General features: G+C 44.7%; 1 protein-coding gene across 1 annotated transcript in view; it reads right to left on the bottom strand.

Annotated features, from left to right (window-relative positions):
- Positions 1–2,851: 2,851 nt before the first annotated feature.
- Positions 2,852–19,594, bottom strand: part of LOC116974881 (glutamate carboxypeptidase 2-like) — a 43,369-nt gene continuing 26,626 nt past the window's right edge. The window contains exons 9-14 of the mRNA XM_033023492.1: positions 17,482–17,567; positions 17,037–17,156; positions 12,387–12,469; positions 10,451–10,514; positions 7,999–8,066; positions 2,852–3,068 (exon numbers count right to left, since the gene is read on the bottom strand). Coding sequence (XP_032879383.1) covers positions 2,853–3,068; positions 7,999–8,066; positions 10,451–10,514; positions 12,387–12,469; positions 17,037–17,156; positions 17,482–17,567 — 637 coding nt within the window. The 3' untranslated portion in view covers position 2,852. The remainder of the gene's footprint in view (positions 3,069–7,998; positions 8,067–10,450; positions 10,515–12,386; positions 12,470–17,036; positions 17,157–17,481; positions 17,568–19,594) is intronic.

Raw genomic sequence — 19,594 nt, 5'->3', positions numbered from 1 at the left:
CAGACAGGCCTTGGCAAACGTTGGGAGCTGACCTGTTCACGCTGAAAGACAAGACTTATCTACTAGTAGTAGATTATTTCTCAAGGTATGTGGAAGTTGCGCTGCTGTCACCCACAAGGTCCACAGATGTGGTGGTGCACCTGAAATCCATGTTTTCTCATGGAATTTGTGAATTTCTTAAAAGTGACAATGGGCCCCAGTTCTCAGGTAGCCACTTTAAAGCCTTTGCAGCAGAGTATGGCTTTGTGCACATCACGAGCAGCCCCAAGTTTCCTCAGAGCAATGGGGAGGCGGAACGCGCTGTACAAACCGTGAAAAACCTGCTAACAAAGGCATCAGACCCATATCTTGCATTGCTGGCCTACAGAGCAACCCCTCTACAGAACGGCTATAGCCCGGCCAAGCTGTTGATGGGGCGCCGCCTCCGCACTACAGTTCCTGCCCTTCCAACCCTGCTGAATCCAGTTTTGCCTGACTACAACGCGCTGGGGGCCAAAGAAAGGGAGAAGAGGAGGAACGACGCAAGATCCTTCGACAAGAGGCACGGAGCGAGAAATCTGGAGCCACTCGTACCTAGGGAGGATGTGTGGAGCACCGATGCATGAGTCCAGGGCACAGTGCTATCTACACACAATACCCCTCGCTCTTATATCATCCAGGTGCCTCAGGGCACACTGAGGAGGAACCGGCATCACTTGGTGCCGCTGCAGACCAACAGTGGGTTAGTCGACGCTGATGAGCCACTGGTGGGAGAAGATTCACCTACACCAGAGCCAGCTCCACCAGTGACAACATCACCCAGCAGAGAGGGCCCCACCACAGAGACTGTGCGGACTAGGTGTGGGAGAGAGGTTAGAAAGCCGAAGAGACTTGATTGGTGATTTATTAATTTGTTTTCTACAGTAAAGACAAAAAGAGAGTGAAATGTGATTGTGAAATTGTTCTGCTAAACCTGTTACATTTACCTGAAACCTGAGAGTTTAAGTTTTGAAGAACACAGCCTGCTAAAGTAATAGTTCACAGTATGGTAACGCGTAAGTTATTTTATTTCTATTTTGCATGCTTGAAACAGGGACAGATCAGGGACAGGTCTTCCAGCAAAAGGGCAGAATAAACCCCTTAAGACCTGCAGAGACAAAGGTAGTCCACCCTTTGTTCTCAAAGAAAGGGAGATGTGGTATTATGGAATAATAGTGTAAGGAATGCCTTTATTTTGTAGTAACCGGAAGGGGGCGCTGCTGCCAGTGGTCAGGCTGCAGTGACGGCATCCGGCCTGAGGTTGGCGCTGTGGGCGTAACCGGATGTGACGTGGTTACCGAGGGGGTGTGAGGAAATGCCCGGGCATGCACACGAGCCTGCGGCTGCTGTACAGAGTTGCTAAATAAAGACAGACTCCGATTACGTCGTTGTACGAGCCTTATTATAAGAATAACTTGACAAGATCCTACATTATTCATTATTCGTTCCCCTCCCTCACAGCGGTCCCCCCATGCTGGGCCCCATTGTTCTTCCCCTTCCCTCACGGCAGTCCCCCCCATGCCAGGTGTTCCTTCCCCCCCCCCCCCCCCCTCACGGTGGTTCTCCCTCGGCCTCATCGACAAAAGCTAGAGATGTAAAGGAGACCAGCGAGTTTCCATCGCCACGAGGCTCCGTCAGCCAAGAGGCCCCACTGCCGTCGCCGAGGCTCCACCGCCACAGCCGAGGCTCACCGCTGCCGCCGAGACTCCATTGGCCCAGGCAGGCTCTGCCGCCTGGCTTCACGGCCTCCCGGGAGGCGCAGAAGAGCAGAAATACAGAATAAGATACAAAATTGATTTGCTGACCTTGGGTATGGAATTGATATTTATATTAAAGGCCTAGAATTAATGAGTCAGTCATGCAGGTGATTTTTAAATGTGTACAGAGACTTTGTAAATATTGAGAAGAACTTGAAGACATCACTTCCATGACAGTATACTTGAACCAGGCACGTGCCGTCAGGGTAGGCAAGGTAGGCAGTGCCTACCCGGACTAAAATTATAAAATGGTTATTATTTTATATATATAAAATATATATAAAACATATAAAATGGTCATAAATAGTAAATGCACGGGAGACTTATGCTTCCCTAAGAGATCGATCTCTTAGGGAGGCATAATTCTCCCGTGCCTTTCATCCGCAGTACATTTAAAACGCGGAAGTATGTGCTCCTCACGTGCCGTCGACGATGCTTCAAGCCATCAGTGGGAACGGTCCGTAAAGGCAGCTGAAATTCTGCCTTTACACCTTGGACTGCGTGCATGTGCTGCGCTGCGCACTGCGCACCAGCCTACTGCGTGCATGCACTGCGCACTGCGCATGCGCACCAGCCTACTGCGCATGTGCATGTTTCTTGGCGGGTTCTTCAAAGATGGATAGTGATTACCTGAAGAGTTTCTCGAAGGAAGCTTACGAGGAAAAGACCAAAATAATTGAAAATGGCAGGCCAACGCCGGAACTTAGAGAACTTCAACAGCGCAAAGGAACAAAAATAATTAGAACATTTAAAACAGCTTGGTACAACAGGAAACAACGAGAGAAGAATAGATTTCATGTACAAATAATATGGTAAGTACATTTCTTTGAGATATATGTTTTTAAATACTTTATTAAGAAATAGGACCTATTGAAGACAAATTACTTGATAAAAGTCGAGAGAACAATCTGCGCGGTTTCCACGATTTGTTTTTGAAAGCCGACTGACAGCTCGCCGGGGAAAGAATAATCTGCGCAAGCGCGGCTTTCAAGACTTTTAAACTTGACCCTGACTAATTACTCACGGCACGTGCCTGACTTCTCAGCTCTGTCTGTAATTAACGCCCAACACTGTTGGCTAAATCTGAACTGAGATGTGTCCATTCTGGACTAAATATTCCCAGTGACAACAACTTTCCCTTTTATAATTTATGAAATGAGTTATGAAGTAGGTGGAGGAAAAACACTTATTTCTGGCTGACCTGATAGTTTCCTTGTAACCTATCCAAGGATCTTTCTCGTACCAACTCTGGTAAAGGGTTTTTCCCTCAAATCCATCGTCAGGGCTCAGCATCTGGAGGAAGGCAGAAGCAAATCATTTATTTCAGATTTTTCACATTCAATCATTAGTCTTTTTCAGCAACAGCAGCCAGTGCCTGAGAATAGGTGCTCATTAAATTAAAACCCTGGGTACATTTGTCTCATACAACCAGACCAGCAGGTCCTTCGTTTATTTTTTGGGAACAGAAGCTCTTCTTGGTTCAAAGGCACTGGTTAAGTTTCATGGTGTTGATTCAGGCACTAAAGAGCTTCCAAGATAGGATGTTGAGCTGAAACTGTTTAGAGCAAGAGGTTGTGGCATCAGCCTAAACACAGGCCACTCATGCTCGAATCCTCGTCAGGAGATACGAGGGCGGGCACATGACGTCATGGGCTAGAGGGAGTGTCCTGGTACAAAAGGTCTCTCACCGCGAGATCTTGAGAAGTCGACAGGTAGCTGAGCCCGAGATAACAACCTCGCTCAGCTACAGCAACATTGTATTATAGTTAGCGCACCACCTAACGTGTCACCACTGAATAAATGACTCTTTGAACCGGCCTGACGTCTCACCTTTATTCACCACGTATGGTGCCGCTACAAGGTCATCTTTACCGAGGAGCTGATAGCTGCACGAGAAATAGATGCCTGGGGGATTGTCAGGAACTAATTGCAACAAGTTGGCTGTGTCATACATGAATGAGGCCACAGCATTTCGATTTCATGGCAGTGACAAGCTGCCTGGAGGACTGCAGACAACTTGAAGTACTAATCAAATCTTTAGCGCATTTAACTTTACGCTCTATGCTGAAGGTTTGAAGAAGACCAAGAACATATCCAGAGTCAGACTAGGCACAGGAGAGGGATCGGAAACCAGATACTCCCCTGGGATTATGTCAACAAGGTTAAGCCTTGTGGACACATCCACATTGAGGGCTTTTCACTGTGCGTCGGTACATGTGACAATAAACTAAACTGAAGGTGCACATCTCTCTTTAGACCCAGCAATATTGTACTAGTGAGCACAGGTCTGCTAGTATAGTATAGCTACAGTATTGATCGGTAAATATGTTACTGAGCAACACTGGGGTATAGTACAGGTCTGTCATTGTGCATCAAAGTAATCTTTAAAAACTTTCTAAAAGGTTTCATGCATAGCCTTTGGAATTTCACTCTTAATATTACAGCACATACTTTGTGGATTACAGTGCCTTTGGAAAACAGTGTGATTTCAGGACCACTGGCAGACCCTGTATATTTTATTTTTCTTCTTTCATTTATTTAGCATAAAGGGCCTGTCCCACGAGCATGCGACTCCATGCGGCAAGCGCGACCTAACGTGGTCGTTTGAGCCGTACGGCCTCATGGGGCCGGTCCCACTTCGATCGCCGGAGCCTTATGGAGTTGTGCGGAGCTGGTCCCGACATAGCGCTGGGCTCCGAAAAACTGACCTTGTTCAAAAATTCCGTGCAGCAACGGCCTGCCAGCCCGCAGCCGCATTGAAGCCATATGCACCGCCTCGACGGGCAAACGCAACGTCATGACGCCGTACGTCACGCGCGAACTTCCCGCGGACTTCGCTCGAACTTCACGTCACTCAGTCGACCTCCACGCGGCTTCCGGTTTGGTCGCGCTCGCCGCATACAGGCGCATGCTGGTGGGACCGGCCCTGTACGGGGATCACTCGACCTCCGCGCGGCCCCCGCTTCCGGTTTGGTCGCGCTTGCCGCATGCAGGTCGCATGCTCGTGGGACAGGCCCTTTAGTCATACAGTATTCAACGCACAAGAGAGGGTTTTAGTCCCATTCAGTCTCTGATGCTCCTTGCATCTTTTTATACATTGGCTTGTCATGACCTCGCCCGCAAAGCCCACCAACAAGGTGAAGGGGATGGTGCTCTAATTTCCTGTTTGACAAAGACCCCTAAAAATTTTCCAGATGGAAATGGGAACAGGAAGAGAGGGTCAGGTCCCAGCTGCTGCAAGGAAGATGGAAGGAGGGGGAGGGGTGTGGTTGGGGAACAGAAGGGTGAGATCAAAGGTCACAATTAAATGCTGCCTCAGGCGAGAGATTCGGGGATTTTATTTCAGAAGTGGGAGTGGTAGATATTTGTAACCCTTAGCCCCTGTCTGATGCACCCTTAACCAACCCTCATCTAGAGCACTTCAGACAAGCCCAAGCCATATCCGTAGTGAAAGTGGATGCATAGAGTCTACATAAGCTATTCCACAAAGGCAGGGCTGCTAACATTAGGGGAGAGTTGGGAGTGAGAAATTGCGAGAGACCAAGTCCGAGAGAGCATAGCGACCAAGGGGGGTGGACGGTGTGGGAGGGGGGTATGGAGCTTTTGCATTTTTACAGCTTGAAATTGTGCAATCTGGTGCATACTGTAGCGAGTCTTTTAACTTACACTTGAATGCAATATTTATGCTTTAAATTGGATTAGCTATGAATAAGGTTAGGCTAAATTACATTTCTAATTACATTCCACAGTAGAGCCAGGCTCTGATCAACAGGTGCAGCACATGAATGATCTTAATGTATTCATGTATGGAAATCAGATTATAATCAAGCACTTGGCCCATGTTGACCAACCTGGGTCTCATGGCACACCTGGTACTACTCCTGACCCTGACTCCAGTTGCATACCTTCTCTCATTCCTGACCCTGAGTCCAGCCTTACACCTGCCCCCCTATTCTACCCTGATCATAGCTGCTTGCTTGCTTAGGTTCCCAGTGCTAAATATTGTCCTAGCTTTGACTGCACACCTCGTACTATTCCAGACCTTGACTCTGGATGCACACTTGGCCTTGCTCCTAGCCCCTCTGCACTGACAATATATCTGGCCCACACATAAAAGCCCCATATATGACTCCCTAGACTTAACCTATTAGGTTCAAGTCCACAGGTGCGTATATAATGCGATAATCCTTTATGGGGCACTTCACAGACCAAATTTTGATAACAAAATTTGCTACATCCATTGGCTTCCTTGTTATCTAACATGCTGGTTACTTTGTCAATGAAGTCATCAATTGGTTGCATCCATAAAATTATACTCACTCAGCTGTTTAAGTATTCTGTTACCATTTACTTAATTTTCCAAACAAACTGTCCTGAAGTCATTTTCACCCCCAATATTTTCAGTATTTTGCTGTCTTTCTCTCAGCTGGGACTTTTCCGAAATGCAAAGTCCAATAACAATATATATTTAAGCAATAATATTCTATTTAATGTGTGCTTGAGAGTAGATAATATTTTCTGTGGTATTCATAACACAACAATGATAAAAAAGATGGGTATCAAAAATGCTGGAGAAACTCAGCGGGTGCAGCAGCATCTATGGAATGAAGGAAATAGGCAACGTTTCGGGCCAAAATCCTTCTTCAGACTGATGGGGGGTGGGGGGGGAGAAGAAATGAAAAAGGAGGAGGAGGAGCCCGAGGGCTGAGGGAGAGATAGGAAGGGGAGGAGACAGCAAGGGCTAATAAAATTGGGAGAATTCAATGTTCATGCCACCAAGATGCAGACTCCCCAAGTGGAATATGAGGTGCTGTTCCTCCAATTTCCGGTGTTGCTCGCTCTGGCCATGGAGGAGACCCAGAACAGAGAGGTCAGTTACGGAATGGGAGGGGGAGTTGAAGTGCTGAGCCACTGGGAGGTCAGGTTGGTTTATGCGGACCGAGCGGAGGTGTTCGGCGAAACGATCGCCAAGCCTCCGCTTGGTCTCACCGATGTAGATCAGCTGACATCTAGAGCAGCGGATGCAATAGATGAGGTTGGAGGAGATGCAGGTGAACCTCTGTCGCACCTGGAACGACTGCTTCGGTCCTTGAATGGAGTCGAGGGGGAGGTAAAGCGACAAGTGTAGCATCTCTTGCAGTTGCAAGGGAAAGTGCCCGGGGAGGGGGTGGTACGGGAGGGATGGGAAGAATCGACCAGGGAGTTGCGGAGGGAGCGGTCTTTGCGGAAAGCAGACATGGGGGGAGATGGGAAGATGTGGTGAGTGGTGGGGTCACGTTGGAGGTTGTGAAACTGACGGAGGATTACTTGTTGTATGTGACGGCTAGTGGGGTGAAAGGTGAGGACTGGGGGGACTCTGCCCTGTTGCGAGTGGGGGGGGGATGAGGAGAGAGAGCAGTGTTACGGGGTATGGAAGAGACCCTGGTGCGAGCCTCATCTATGGTGGGGGAGGGGAACCCCCGTTCCCTGAAGAATGAGGACATTTCAAATGCCCTAGTGTGGAACGCCTCATCCTGGGAACAGATGCGGCATAGACGGAGGAATTGGGAGTAGGGGATGGAGTCCTTACAGGAAGCAGGGTGGGAGTAAATGTAGTCCAGATAGCCATGGGAGTCAGTGGGTTTATAGTGGATGTCGGTCAGAAGTCTATCACCTGCGATGGAGATAGTGAGGCCAAGGAATGGTAGGCAAATGTCAGAAATGGTCCAGGTGTATTTGAGTGCCGGATGGAAGTTAGTGGTGAAGCGGATGAAGTCAGTCAGTTGTGTGTGGGTGCAGGAGGTAGCACCAAAGCAGTCATCGATGTAGCGGAGGTGCAGGTCGGGGATGGGGCCCTGGTACGTCTCGAACAAGGATTCTGTGATCATCATTCATCTATCTATACTATTACTAAAACTCTCATCTTAACCACTTCCGGTTTGCCCCTCCAAGGCCCCCCCCCCCCCCCAATGCCACCCCAACCCCCCAACGCTGGGACAGTCAGCATCTCTGGAGAGAAGGAATGAATGATGTTTTGGGTCGAGACTCTCCTTCAGACAGACCATTCCTTCTCTCCAGAGATGCTGCTGTCCTGCTGAGTTACTCCAGCATTTTGCATCTATCCTCAGTGTATAACCAGCATCTGCATTTCCTTCATACACAGATTCTTGTAATATCCATCTTCTAATTTTAATTAATATATTAAACTATACAGGAAAATGTTTTAAAATGACTGGTTCCTTACCTTTTTGGTCAGATTATAAACCAACTGGTTGAGCAGTGGGCTACATTCAACTCTCAGTGTGTAGTTACCTGTGTGGAGATACAGGGGAAGATGAAGGGAAGAGATTGTTAAGTTTATATAACACTGGTTACCTTTTCAGATCAATTCAACAACCTTTAGCACAGATCTAAAGTAGGTTGCAATATTAAATGACTAAACAGTTGTGATTAACTGGAAATTAAAGCACTAAAACTTTGTTACAAGTTGGGAACGGCAAGATATTTCCTTTGTGTGCTCAGGCAAAAGGAAAAACCATAGATCGCATGTCTGAACTCTGAGTATAGGGGATGGAGTGGTCACAGGAGAAGATTAGACAACAGTCAAGCCTGGGGAAAATGGATTTCCATGCATCCTGGGCAGAGGCAGTTGAAAAGGGTCACAATTGTTTGCTCAAGGCAACGTTGGTTTCAGAGATTATTGGTGAGTACGAAACGCCAGTCATGCTTGCAATTTGGTTGGTGAAGCAAGGGTCAGACTAGTGATCATGGGTGTGGAGCACAGTCATGAGCTTCGGTTGTAGGTTAGATTGCAACCATGATGGTTTCAGGGACAACAACCACTGGGGCTTGTCCTAGAGATCCAACCAAAGTAAGTTCCCATTGAGGGACCCAACAGGCAACTACCCATACTAACGGCTATATAGGCTTTGCATGTGCTTTGAAGGTCCAATTATGGTTTAAGTCAAAATGACAGCAAATATATCTCACTGTACCTCACCACACATGACAATAAACTAAATTAAACTGTCACTGTGCAAGTGCTTCTTTGAGTCATTCTGTAAGATGCAGGGGGGGGGGTGAATTGCAGACAATGTAGACTGATTTAATTGTTTTAAACATTAAATTGCACCACTTACCCTATAGAATAACTACTTCTGATATTGAAGAAACTCTGAGTTGATCCTTGGACTTTTTTTATAAAGGAATTATAAAACAGTAACACTAAACTTCGCTACATTTTCTAGCCATAAAATGGTAAATTCATGTCCAATTGCCCATGTCCCTTGGTATCTCATCTGTCTATGATTGCTAATTTAAAATTTTTTTTTTTAAAGCTGCCGGTGAGAAGGACAGATAGTGCAGAATTCCACCAAAGTGATGACATAGAGATCAGGTCAAGTGAGTACATATCTGGATGTTATGCCCTTTGCCCTCATTATCGACCCTTTAATTAGCTATGTGAAATTAGCTCTCTAATTAACCTCCCAACCACAGTTCCTGAAAGATTAACAACAAGTACTGACTTATTTATTTGTCTCTGGCTCAGACAGAGTGAACTGTGATTCGAATTTGTTGCCGAGAACAAAGATCAATTTTGTACTTCTTAATGATTTGCTGACCAAAAGGGAGCACTATGTTCTCTGTAATCTAGTACATTGCCCATAAATTTTGTTCAATGGCTCTGTGCTTGAATAACTTTGTTAACAAACCCAGTATTCCAGGTGATGGTACTATCTGTGAACCACAGTAATATTTGAGACTGTACTCTGCTAAGATATTAGTTTAGATAGAAAAATGTTGCTCTGAATTTGGTTTCCTGTGCAGAAAACAGTTTATGTTATAATTTTCATTCGGCTTGCATATAACCGTTACCCAAATTAAATCTCTGTGATGATATAGAAGATATCTGTTGTATGGAAACCATCACTCTTATCCATTTTGCCTGTTTGGACAGTTTTGCTCCAAAATCTCATGAGGAGCTCGATTTTGGTTGTGTGTAAAATTGATCTTTCCCACAGTTTCCACTTTGCTGATAGTCTTTGCCATTTCAGTGCAGCGCAGTGCAGATCAAATGCGTTAAAACGGCTGCAAGTGACCACTTGCTAGTAGAACTTGGATTAAAGGCAGATGATCCACATAAGTTTTCTCAGCACAGTTTCATAAGACATTGTTGAGCTAACTTCTGCACATGTTTTCTTTCTGTTCCAAGCAGCAATTAAGGGAAGGGAGGTAGTCTAATCGAGGCACTTCCACTTCCACCCTGCACTCAAATTAAGCTGGACCATCTCTGACACTTCGTTCTTTTCTGGATCTCTCTCTCTCTCTCTATCTCAGCAATCAGACACCACTGACACCTTCTACAACCCCACCTATTGTCACAGCAAGCTCTACCACACCTCCTCCCACCCTGCCGTCTCAAAGGATGCCATCCATTTTTCTCCATATCTCTAATGTATCTTTGCTACATCTGTTCTCAAGAGGAGGCCTTCTGCTCCGGAGTTCTTGAATTTCCACCACCTTCCCAAATCTTTCCTATTCTGTCTCAGTCGTGATACAAGGTATTGAACTGCAATGGCAACTTGCATCTTTTCCCTCCACAGACGATGTTTTAGCTGCTGAGTTCTCACAGAAGTTTGCTTGTTGAAACAAAAAGATCTCTGATTATAGTAAATTATCTACTTTGAGTTAATTACCTTCAATAGCTGAATCTGCATTGATATATGCCACGGCCCGTTCCTGAAGCAGTTTGGCATTGTCCTTAATGTAAAAATATCAAAACGTATTGATTCCAGCACTTAAACAGAGGTACATCTCCCGCAGTTCAAAGTTAGTTTACATAATGGTCAACCATAGATTAAAAGTACCAGTTTTAAAAGTAAAGATGAAGCACTTTGAGGTGGCAGGAGGTCAAGGTGTTAAAAGAGAGTTTAATAATCATACGTACTGAAACAGATCAATGAAATTCTTATTTGCAGCAGCATAACAGGTCTGTAAATACAGTACTAAAAGAAAACAATGATACAAGAGAAAAAAATTAAATAAACAAAAAGTATATTAGTGCAACACAAAAGCCCAAAGTCCCTAGTACAATCAAGGCAGATCGTAGTTCAAAGTTTAGTTGGTGTCTGTATTGTTCAATAATCTGACGGGTTGTTGGGAAGAAGCTGTTCCTGAGCTTAGTGGTCACGGAAGTTGCTAAAGTTATACCTGCTCCCTCTATATTTGAATTTTAATACATTCGCTATAAATCAAGCAGAAACTGTTGGTGTTGATACTAATCTCATGGATATGGTCAGGTTTTTTTGTTCTGTGTACATCCCACTTGAGCACAAAGTGTTTACTTTTTCAGAACTAACGTTGTCAGGCTAGGTTGTCATGTTAATACATCCTTTCTCTGACAAGAATGTGTTTGACAAGAGGCAATTCTTTTTTTTTAAATTAGTTTATACTCAAGACATAAACAAACAGAAGAAAACAAAAAGAGAAAGAAAAGAAAGACAAGAGGCAATTCTAGAATACAGAAAAAAAAATGTTTTTATATGTTCCCATCTTTCAACCTTGACATTCTACGATACTGTTTGCCAAGCTCTGTTAAAACATTAATCTTCTAGAAATGACCCCGTGCTCATTAGCAGGAAATGCACAAAATAATGGCAGCTCTTCACAGCACTGTAATTCTAGAAATTGAATTTCACGAGGAGCACAACACAGAGCAATTATTTTGTGCTTTTGTAAAACGGATTAATTTTTAGGTTCTCCTGCATTACCATTTTAATGCAGATATTTTGAAAAGCAAATAAAAATCTAGATGTTAGAAATCAGCAATAAAAACAGTAATTACTAAAATTATTTAGCTAGTCTAGTCAAGCAGCATTTATAGAGAGAAACAGTTAATGTTTTAGGTTAGGGCCTATTCATCAAGACATGCAGACATTTATTTTGTCTTTCTCAAATCTTATAAAATATAGACCGATGTTGGCATCCATTCAGACGTGTCATTTTTTACATATTAAAAGTACAGAATTAAATAGCAGAAATACCAAACAGTGAAGGGCTTGGATAGAGTGGATATGGAGAGAATGTTTCCACCAGTAGGAGAGTCTAGGACTAGAGGCTATCACTTCAGAATTAAAGGACGTTCCTTTCGAAAGGAGACGAGGAGGAATTTCTTTAGTCAGATGGTGGTGAATCTGTGGAATTCTTTGCCACAGAAGGTTGTGGAGGCCAAGTCAATGGATATTTTAAGGCAGAGATAGATTGTTGATTAGTACAGGTGTCAAGGGTTATGGGGAGAAGGCACGAGAATGGAGTTAGGAGGGAGAGATAGATCAGCCATGATTGAATGGCGGAGTAGACTTGATGGTCTAATTCTGCTCCTATCACATGACTTTATGACCGTATGAACTTTATGTCCGGGTTAAATTGTTTGCAAGGCAAACAGATAAATATCAAAGTACTCTTCTACGTCTGAAATATTACCAAAATAGCTTCACATTTGCCATCGATTTTGCAGTGCTGGATTGTAGTGCCAGTAGAGTGAATTAATATCAAACGAAGATGCCACTACAGTAATAATTGTAGTTGAAATGTACCGGGCGTGCATTTGTTTCTGAATTCCAAACAACTTACCTCTACCCACTCTGTGGATCCCAATAAACCATATTCTTCTGCATCCCAGCTGGCAAATATTATGGTTCTTCTAGGTCTCCAACCTTTAAAGACATAGATAATTGCCACACAGTTAGTTTGAAAGAAACGATTTTGCCCCAAACTCCGATCTGCAAGCACAAATTGTGATTCACGACAGGTTAGAGTGCTTAAACGTTCCAGACCACTAGCATCATCAGTGACACACATCAAACCTGGCCACATACTCATTTCACCACTGCCATCGCGAAGAAGGTACAGGAGCCTGAAAACTGTAACATCCAGGTTCAGGAACAGCTTCGTCCCTACAGCCATCACGTTATTAAACACCACAACCTTCAAATAAGCTCTGAACTACATAAATGGGGGCACATTGGTTTTGTCTTTTTTCACTATTATTGTTTGGTGTGTGTGCGTGTGCATGTGTGCGCGTGTTGTACTTTTTTTCTCTTGTTTATTATAATGTTTATAGAGTACTATGTTTACATATGCTGTTGTGCTGATGCAAGTAAGAATGTCATTGTTCTGTCTGGGACATATAACAATAAAATACTCTAGACTCTTCACATCTCAACTAAGGGTCAAGAGAGCCTAAGTACAGGAGAAAATTGCTTTCATTTTCATGTTAAAAGAATATTTATGTAATGCTGGCTTAATTCATTTTGACAGCATATTACATTTATTATCATACAACATAAAATAGGAATCAATTATTATGAAATGAAACATAGTATTGCAAAGAAAATCTGTCAGATCAAACTGGCACAAACAACATGAGGTGAAGTGAAATCGGCAGATTCTAGTTTATCTTGCAACCAGTTGTGTTTCCTACAATTTCTAGTTTTGAGCACTGACAACATGGAGTATTTCTTTATATTGTGTGTAACAGACTTCTTTCGATTTGTTCTAGAACATGATAATACGCTGTTTTTTTCTAATTCTTCCAATAATCAAGAAAAACGTAATTCAATTTTTGGGATCTCGGCAGCTCACTTTGTAAACTTGTAAACCTGATATGGTAATGCACATTGATATTCCAGTCACAGGAGCATACCCAAAATTGGGCAATTTTTTTTAAACAAGGCCTGGATCTATAAATGACCCTACCCTCTTCACTACAAATATAGCTGTCAGATACCATTAAGTTGCCATCCTTCTCATGGAAACCAATGACTGGAAAATTTGTTAATTAAACCATGATTAGGTCAATATTTGTTTAAATGTGTTAGATTAGATGCTAACTTTTTTTAGATTGCTATGAACCAAATGGTGAAATGGACTCTGTGATATGAATTTCAATGATTCTATTATCCATTGTGCAATTCAGTTGAACAGTCAAGTCAAGTGTATTCGTCACATACACATACGAGATGTGCAGTGAAATGAAAGTGGCAATGCTCGCGGACTTTGTGCAAAAAGACAAACAAACAAACAACCAAACAAATTATAAACACAATCATAAACACACACATATTCTTTTACATATTAAATATTGGAAGGAAAAACGTTCAGTAAAGTTAGTCCCTGGTGAGATAGGAGTTTACAGTCCGAATGGTCTCTGGGAAGAAACTCCTTCTCAACCTCTCCATTCTCACAGCATGGCAACGGAGGCGTTTGCCTGACCGTAACAGCTGGAACAGTCCGTTGCATGGGTGGAAGGGGTCTCCCATGATTTAATTGGCTCTGGAGTTGCACCTCCTGATGTATAGTTCCTGCAGGGGGGCGAGTGAAGTTCCCATAGTGCGTTCGGCCGAACGCACTACTCTCTGCAGAGCCTTCTTGTCCTGGGCAGAGCAATTCCCAAACCAGATGGTAATGTTTCCGGACAAGATGCTTTCCACAGCCACTGCGTAGAAGCACTGGAGGATCTTCGGAGACACTCTGAATTTCCTCAATTGCCTGAGGTGGTAAAGACGCATGAGTGCTGAGGCGTGTGATGTCCATGTCATATCCTCAGAGATGTGGACTCCCAGATATTTAGAACAGCTCACCCTATCCACAGGATCCCCATTTATCCTCAATGGTGTGTACGTCCTCGGATGATGTGCCCTCCTAAAGTCCACGATCAGCTCCTTCGTTTTTTGATGTTCAAGAGGAGGCTGTTGTCCTGGCACCAGAGTGCTAGATCAGCCACCTCCTCCCGGTAGGCCTTCTCATCGTTGTCTGAGATCAGGCCCACCACCACAGTGTCATCAGCAAACTTAATTATTGAGTTGGAGCTGAACCTAGCCACACAGTCATGTGTGTACAGGGAGTACAATAGGGGGCTGAGGACGCAACCCTGGGGCGATCCTGTGCTCAGGGTGAGGGACTTCAATGTATTCCCTCCCATCTTGACTACCTGGGGCCTGGCGGTGAGAAAGTCCAGGACCCAGGCACACAGGGAGGTGTTGAGCCCCAATTCCAGTAGCTTCCCGGCCAGTCTGGTGGGGACTATCGTGTTGAAGGCTGAACTGAAGTCTATGAACAGCATCCTCACGTAGCCCCCCTTCTGGCTGTCAAGATGAGAGAGAGCGGTGTGCAAAACCTGGGAGACCGCATCGTCCATGGATCTGTTCGGACGGTATGCGAACTGCAACGGGTCCATGTTCCGAGGGAGGAAGGCGCAGATGTGTTTCTTCACCAGCCTCTCAAAGCATTTCATGACTACCGAGGCAAGGGCCACCGGACGGTAGTCATTCAGATAGGCTGGGGAGGCATTTTTTGGTACCGGTACAATGGTGGATTTTTTGAAGCAGGCAGGGACCATGGACTTGTCCAGGGAGAGGTTGAATATTGTAGTGAGCACTGGAGCTAGCTGCGTAGCACAGGACTTGAGTACTCGCCCCGAGATGCCATCGGGGCCTGCAGCTTTCCTTGTGTTCACCCGTGTCAGAGCCCTCCTCACGTCGTGCTCGGACAGCGAGAATGTGTGCACATTCCTCCCTTCAGCTTCGGTAGCCAGCCCGCTGGCGGTATTGTCGATAGTCGGCAGACCTGGGGTGGTGTTGCCCATCTCGAAACGAGCGTAAAAGGAGTTCAGGTCATCAGCTAGGGAGGTGCCGGCACTTACGGATGAGGGTGGGGTGCTCCGGTAGTTGGTTACAATCCGTAGCCCCTGCCACAAGCGTCTGGTGTCCTGCTGCTCCATCTGTGACTCCATCTTGTCCCTGTACCTCCTTTTTGCGTCCTTCACCGCCCTTCGCAGTCGGTAGGACTCTGTCTTGTAGACGTCCATGTTTCCTGATGCCAGGCCCGAGTTGTAGGCAGCGGTGCGAGCATTCAGGGCCACACGAACAGACCTGTCTACCCAGGGTTTTTGGTTCGGAAAGGTGATTACCCTTACCGTGGGGACGATGTTGTTGGTTACTGTTGCGATGAAGTCTGTGACTGCTTCCGCAAACTCACTGACGTCACTGGAACTTGCTTCGAACATATTCCAGTCGACATCGCTCAGTGCATCTTGCAGCATGGCCTCTGACTGGTCGGACCACCGCTTTACGTCCCTCGTCTCTACCGCTTCCCGAACTATCCTCTGTTTATACTCCGGCAGCAGGAAAATGGCAGCGTGGTCAGATTTTCCTAGGGGAGGGAGTGAAACGGCCTTGTAGCCTTTCCTGAACGGCGTGTAGCAGTGGTCCAAAGTTCTCTCCCCCCTGGTGGCAGACGTGATGTGTTGGTAGAAGTTCGGCATGACCTCCTTGAGATTTGATTTATTAAAATCTCCAGCCACCACCATAGCCGCATCCGGGTACTTGTTTTGATGTCGACATAGCACATCGTGTAGGGCCGATAGTGCCATGTCGGTGTCCACATGCGGTGGAATGTAGACGGCTGTAACCATCACTGAGCCGAACTCAAGGCTCCACATCATAAAGAATTCATTAATTGTAGATGCACAGAGTCTCTTGCCCAAAGTAGGTAAATCGAGGACCAGAGGACATAGGTATAAGGTGAAGGGGAAAAGATTTAATAGGAATCTGAGAGGTAACCTTTTCACACAAAAGATGGTGGATGTATAGAACAAGCTGCCAGAGGAGGTAGCTGAGGCAGGGACTATCCCAACATTTAAGAAACAGTTAGACAGGTACATGGATAGGTCAGGTTTGTAGGAATATGGACCGAATGCAGGCAAGTGGGACTAGTGTAGCTGGGACATGTTGGCCGGTTTGTGCAAGTTAAGCCAAAGGGCCTGTTTCCACACTGTATCACTCTAAGACTCTAAATCACTGCTGGATTATGTTTAAAAAACACTGTGGCTCATTCTCAATTAAATTTGTGCATCATCTTTCTTAATGGACAGGAAGTGATATGGAGTCCATAATCAGTAACATTGCTTAACTATGGTTATTAAGCAGATGGTGGATCCTACAATGGATCCTGGAGAATGCAATCAGGTCCGACTCTCCTGATTAGTGAACTATTAGCTTTATTGCAGTGCAACTTCATTACCACTGTCCTCAGTATGAATCACTGGTTCGACCTCATTGCTTTGGCTCCCACATGGATGGTCATGTGGACGATAGTACGGGACAAACAAAACCCTATGCATTTCCAGAAAGATCAGTGCTTTCAGAGGAAGGAAAGAAAAACAAAGCTAGTAGCAACAAAATAATTCACACCGTAACCCGTACCTCATTCAGACATATTTACCCTCTCTCATAAGCTTTGTAAAACTCCTCACAATTTCATGCAGAGCAGCTGCTCCACTAGTGGGATCAATGCCGCCAAAGACCCATGCATCACGGTGCCCACCCAGAATGACGTACCGATCTGCCAGAGCAAATTAAGACACAAGTTATTTCCTATTTCAAGAAACTTTCTTCAAATACTATTTATACACGGCAGGCTGCAATTTTTGTATATTTATATATAGGAAAATGAAACTTGGGTCAATGCCCAAATCAGAGATCTCTTCGTTCTGCTCATCTTAGAATTTCAACACTGCGCACTTAGTTATGGCTAATTTACAATTCATTTCCCACAGGCGTTCAATATCTTACACTATAAAAGATATCCAGCAGTACAAAAACATGTAAACTCAATTTTTTTTTAAATCCAATCAATTCAAATAATGTTGAATTCATTGGCAATCTACCTGGTTCCATGGCTCCCCGAATTTTGCCAATGACGTTGTAAATTCTTCTCACCTCATTCCTTGTGTGGACATGCATTTGGACTTTGCTAAAATTTAAAATAAATCTCTCAGCATTCAAGTAAAAAAAAACATGTTCACATTAACTACCGTCATTAATGTATATCATACCCATCACCACAGATAAAGGTTCTGTCAATAGCTGAATATTTGGCTTGCAAGGATAGAATGATAGATGAGGGAAGCTTAATCTTAGAAAAGGTTTGGGCAGTAGAGTTTCAGATAAACTCGTAAGTTTATGGAGACTGGAAAATGGAAGGCTGAAATTGCTAAGCTTGGTGTTAGATGAGGGTTTAAGTGACCAACGGAAAGAGGTAGGATTAGAGATAGGCCATATAACTTGGGTAATCTGTGTATTTTTGTTAACATGGTGAGGTGGCATAGCAAACGCAGCTTTGGGGTCTAAAGAAGAGCTCAGACGGTGATGAGCGACTCCTAGCAAGATGGTGGATGGGCAGTGGGATGGAATGGCTGTAGACCTTGTGCAGTTTTGGCAATACCTCAGTTGGTATCTTCAGTCCATACACTATTTAACAGGAGGTAAACGTGCATGATTAGACATTAGCTGCAGTTACCCAGCAATTCTAGTTTAACAATTAGCAAAAGTAAGAACCAGGCAGAAGGAATGGGGGAATAACTGATGCAGCTGTTGGTCCACACCATCAAAATTCAGTTACCAACAAGGCCATTAGCCATGACAGCCATACTGCAGATCTTCCTGGGTGAAATTGTCCCAAGGCAGTACAGGCAAGGATGGAACCTGGGCCTGGGGTTCAGTGCTGGGCTGCATATGTGACCATGTCTTGAGGAGTGCAGTTGGAAACAGATTGTAGGTGAACATGTTGCAGGTGAACATGTGGAGGGGAGGGTTGTGGGAAAGGGTCAAAAATACAGTCAGGAAATCATTTGGCAGGTGATCGCTGGGCACGGGACACTGAGGTGAGAAACTTTTCCAAAGGATGTAGGGAAAGGAATTAGTAGGCTTGCTAATGGGAGAAAGCAGTATTGCTCTGGGCGCCCCAGAACAACATGGTCCATGGTGGTACAGCTGCACAGCGGTATAGTTGCTGCCTTACAGTGCCAGAGACCTGGGTTCGATCCTGACTACAGGTGCTGTCTGTGGAGTTCATACATTCTCCATGTGACCACATGGGTTTTCTCTGGGTGCTCCAGTTTCCTCCCACACTCCAAATACGTACAGGTTTGTAGGTTAATTGGCTTCTGTGTAATTGTAAATCATCCCTAGTGTGTAGGATAGTCATGGTGTACGGGGTGATCGCTGGTCAGTGCAGACTCAGTGGGCTGAAGGACTTGAATTTCTAAAGTCTACGGTCTAAATGTTCGTCAGCATGCTTCAAAAGGAAAGCTGGGCAGTAGATGACATCATCTGACCTAGCTCTGGTGCCAGTGTTATGTTGGGGTCACAACACTGATTTAAGACAGGTCGAATATTCCAGGCGACGTGAAGTGACCTAGAATTTACTATTATTGTATGTCTAGAACTTTTTTATTTTTTTTAAATGCAGAATGCTGGAATTGCAGCAATACCCAATTGAATTTCACCCTCATCAACCAGGTCTACAATGGGAGTGGCAATGTTCACCCTCATCAACCAGGTCTACAATGGGAGTGGCAATGCTAAAGTTCTAACACACTATCCTGCTTTGACCAGATTCCCTATGCCTTGGCCAACATCCAGCCAGAATAGAGAACCCAAACCTCCAGGTGGACCATTCCCACACGCTGAGCACGACATTAGTGGGAATAAAGCATTGTCATACTTTTGCAAGAATACCTGGAAGAGCCCCTTTTAAAAAGCTTTGGCTTATGAAATAAAAACAGAAAAGTGCTGCAAATACGTTTTTATTTTAGATTTCCAGCGTCATTCCAGATGAATTGGATGCAGTCCAAGTAGAACATCGCACAGAGTTGCCCTAGTGCTCACCAAGTGTAAATCAAGAAATCTTTATTTACAGGCTACAGAGTGGAGTCCCTTTTTGCAAAGCTTGTGGTCTCTTCTCAGATAGCAGCTGCAATAGGACACAAGCAGAGCATT

The sequence above is a fragment of the Amblyraja radiata genome, chromosome 7 (assembly GCF_010909765.2).
Source record: "Amblyraja radiata isolate CabotCenter1 chromosome 7, sAmbRad1.1.pri, whole genome shotgun sequence".
Classification (NCBI taxonomy): domain Eukaryota; kingdom Metazoa; phylum Chordata; class Chondrichthyes; order Rajiformes; family Rajidae; genus Amblyraja; species Amblyraja radiata.
The sequence above is the reverse complement of the archived record's forward strand: the minus strand, read 5'-3'. Positions and strand labels throughout refer to the sequence as shown.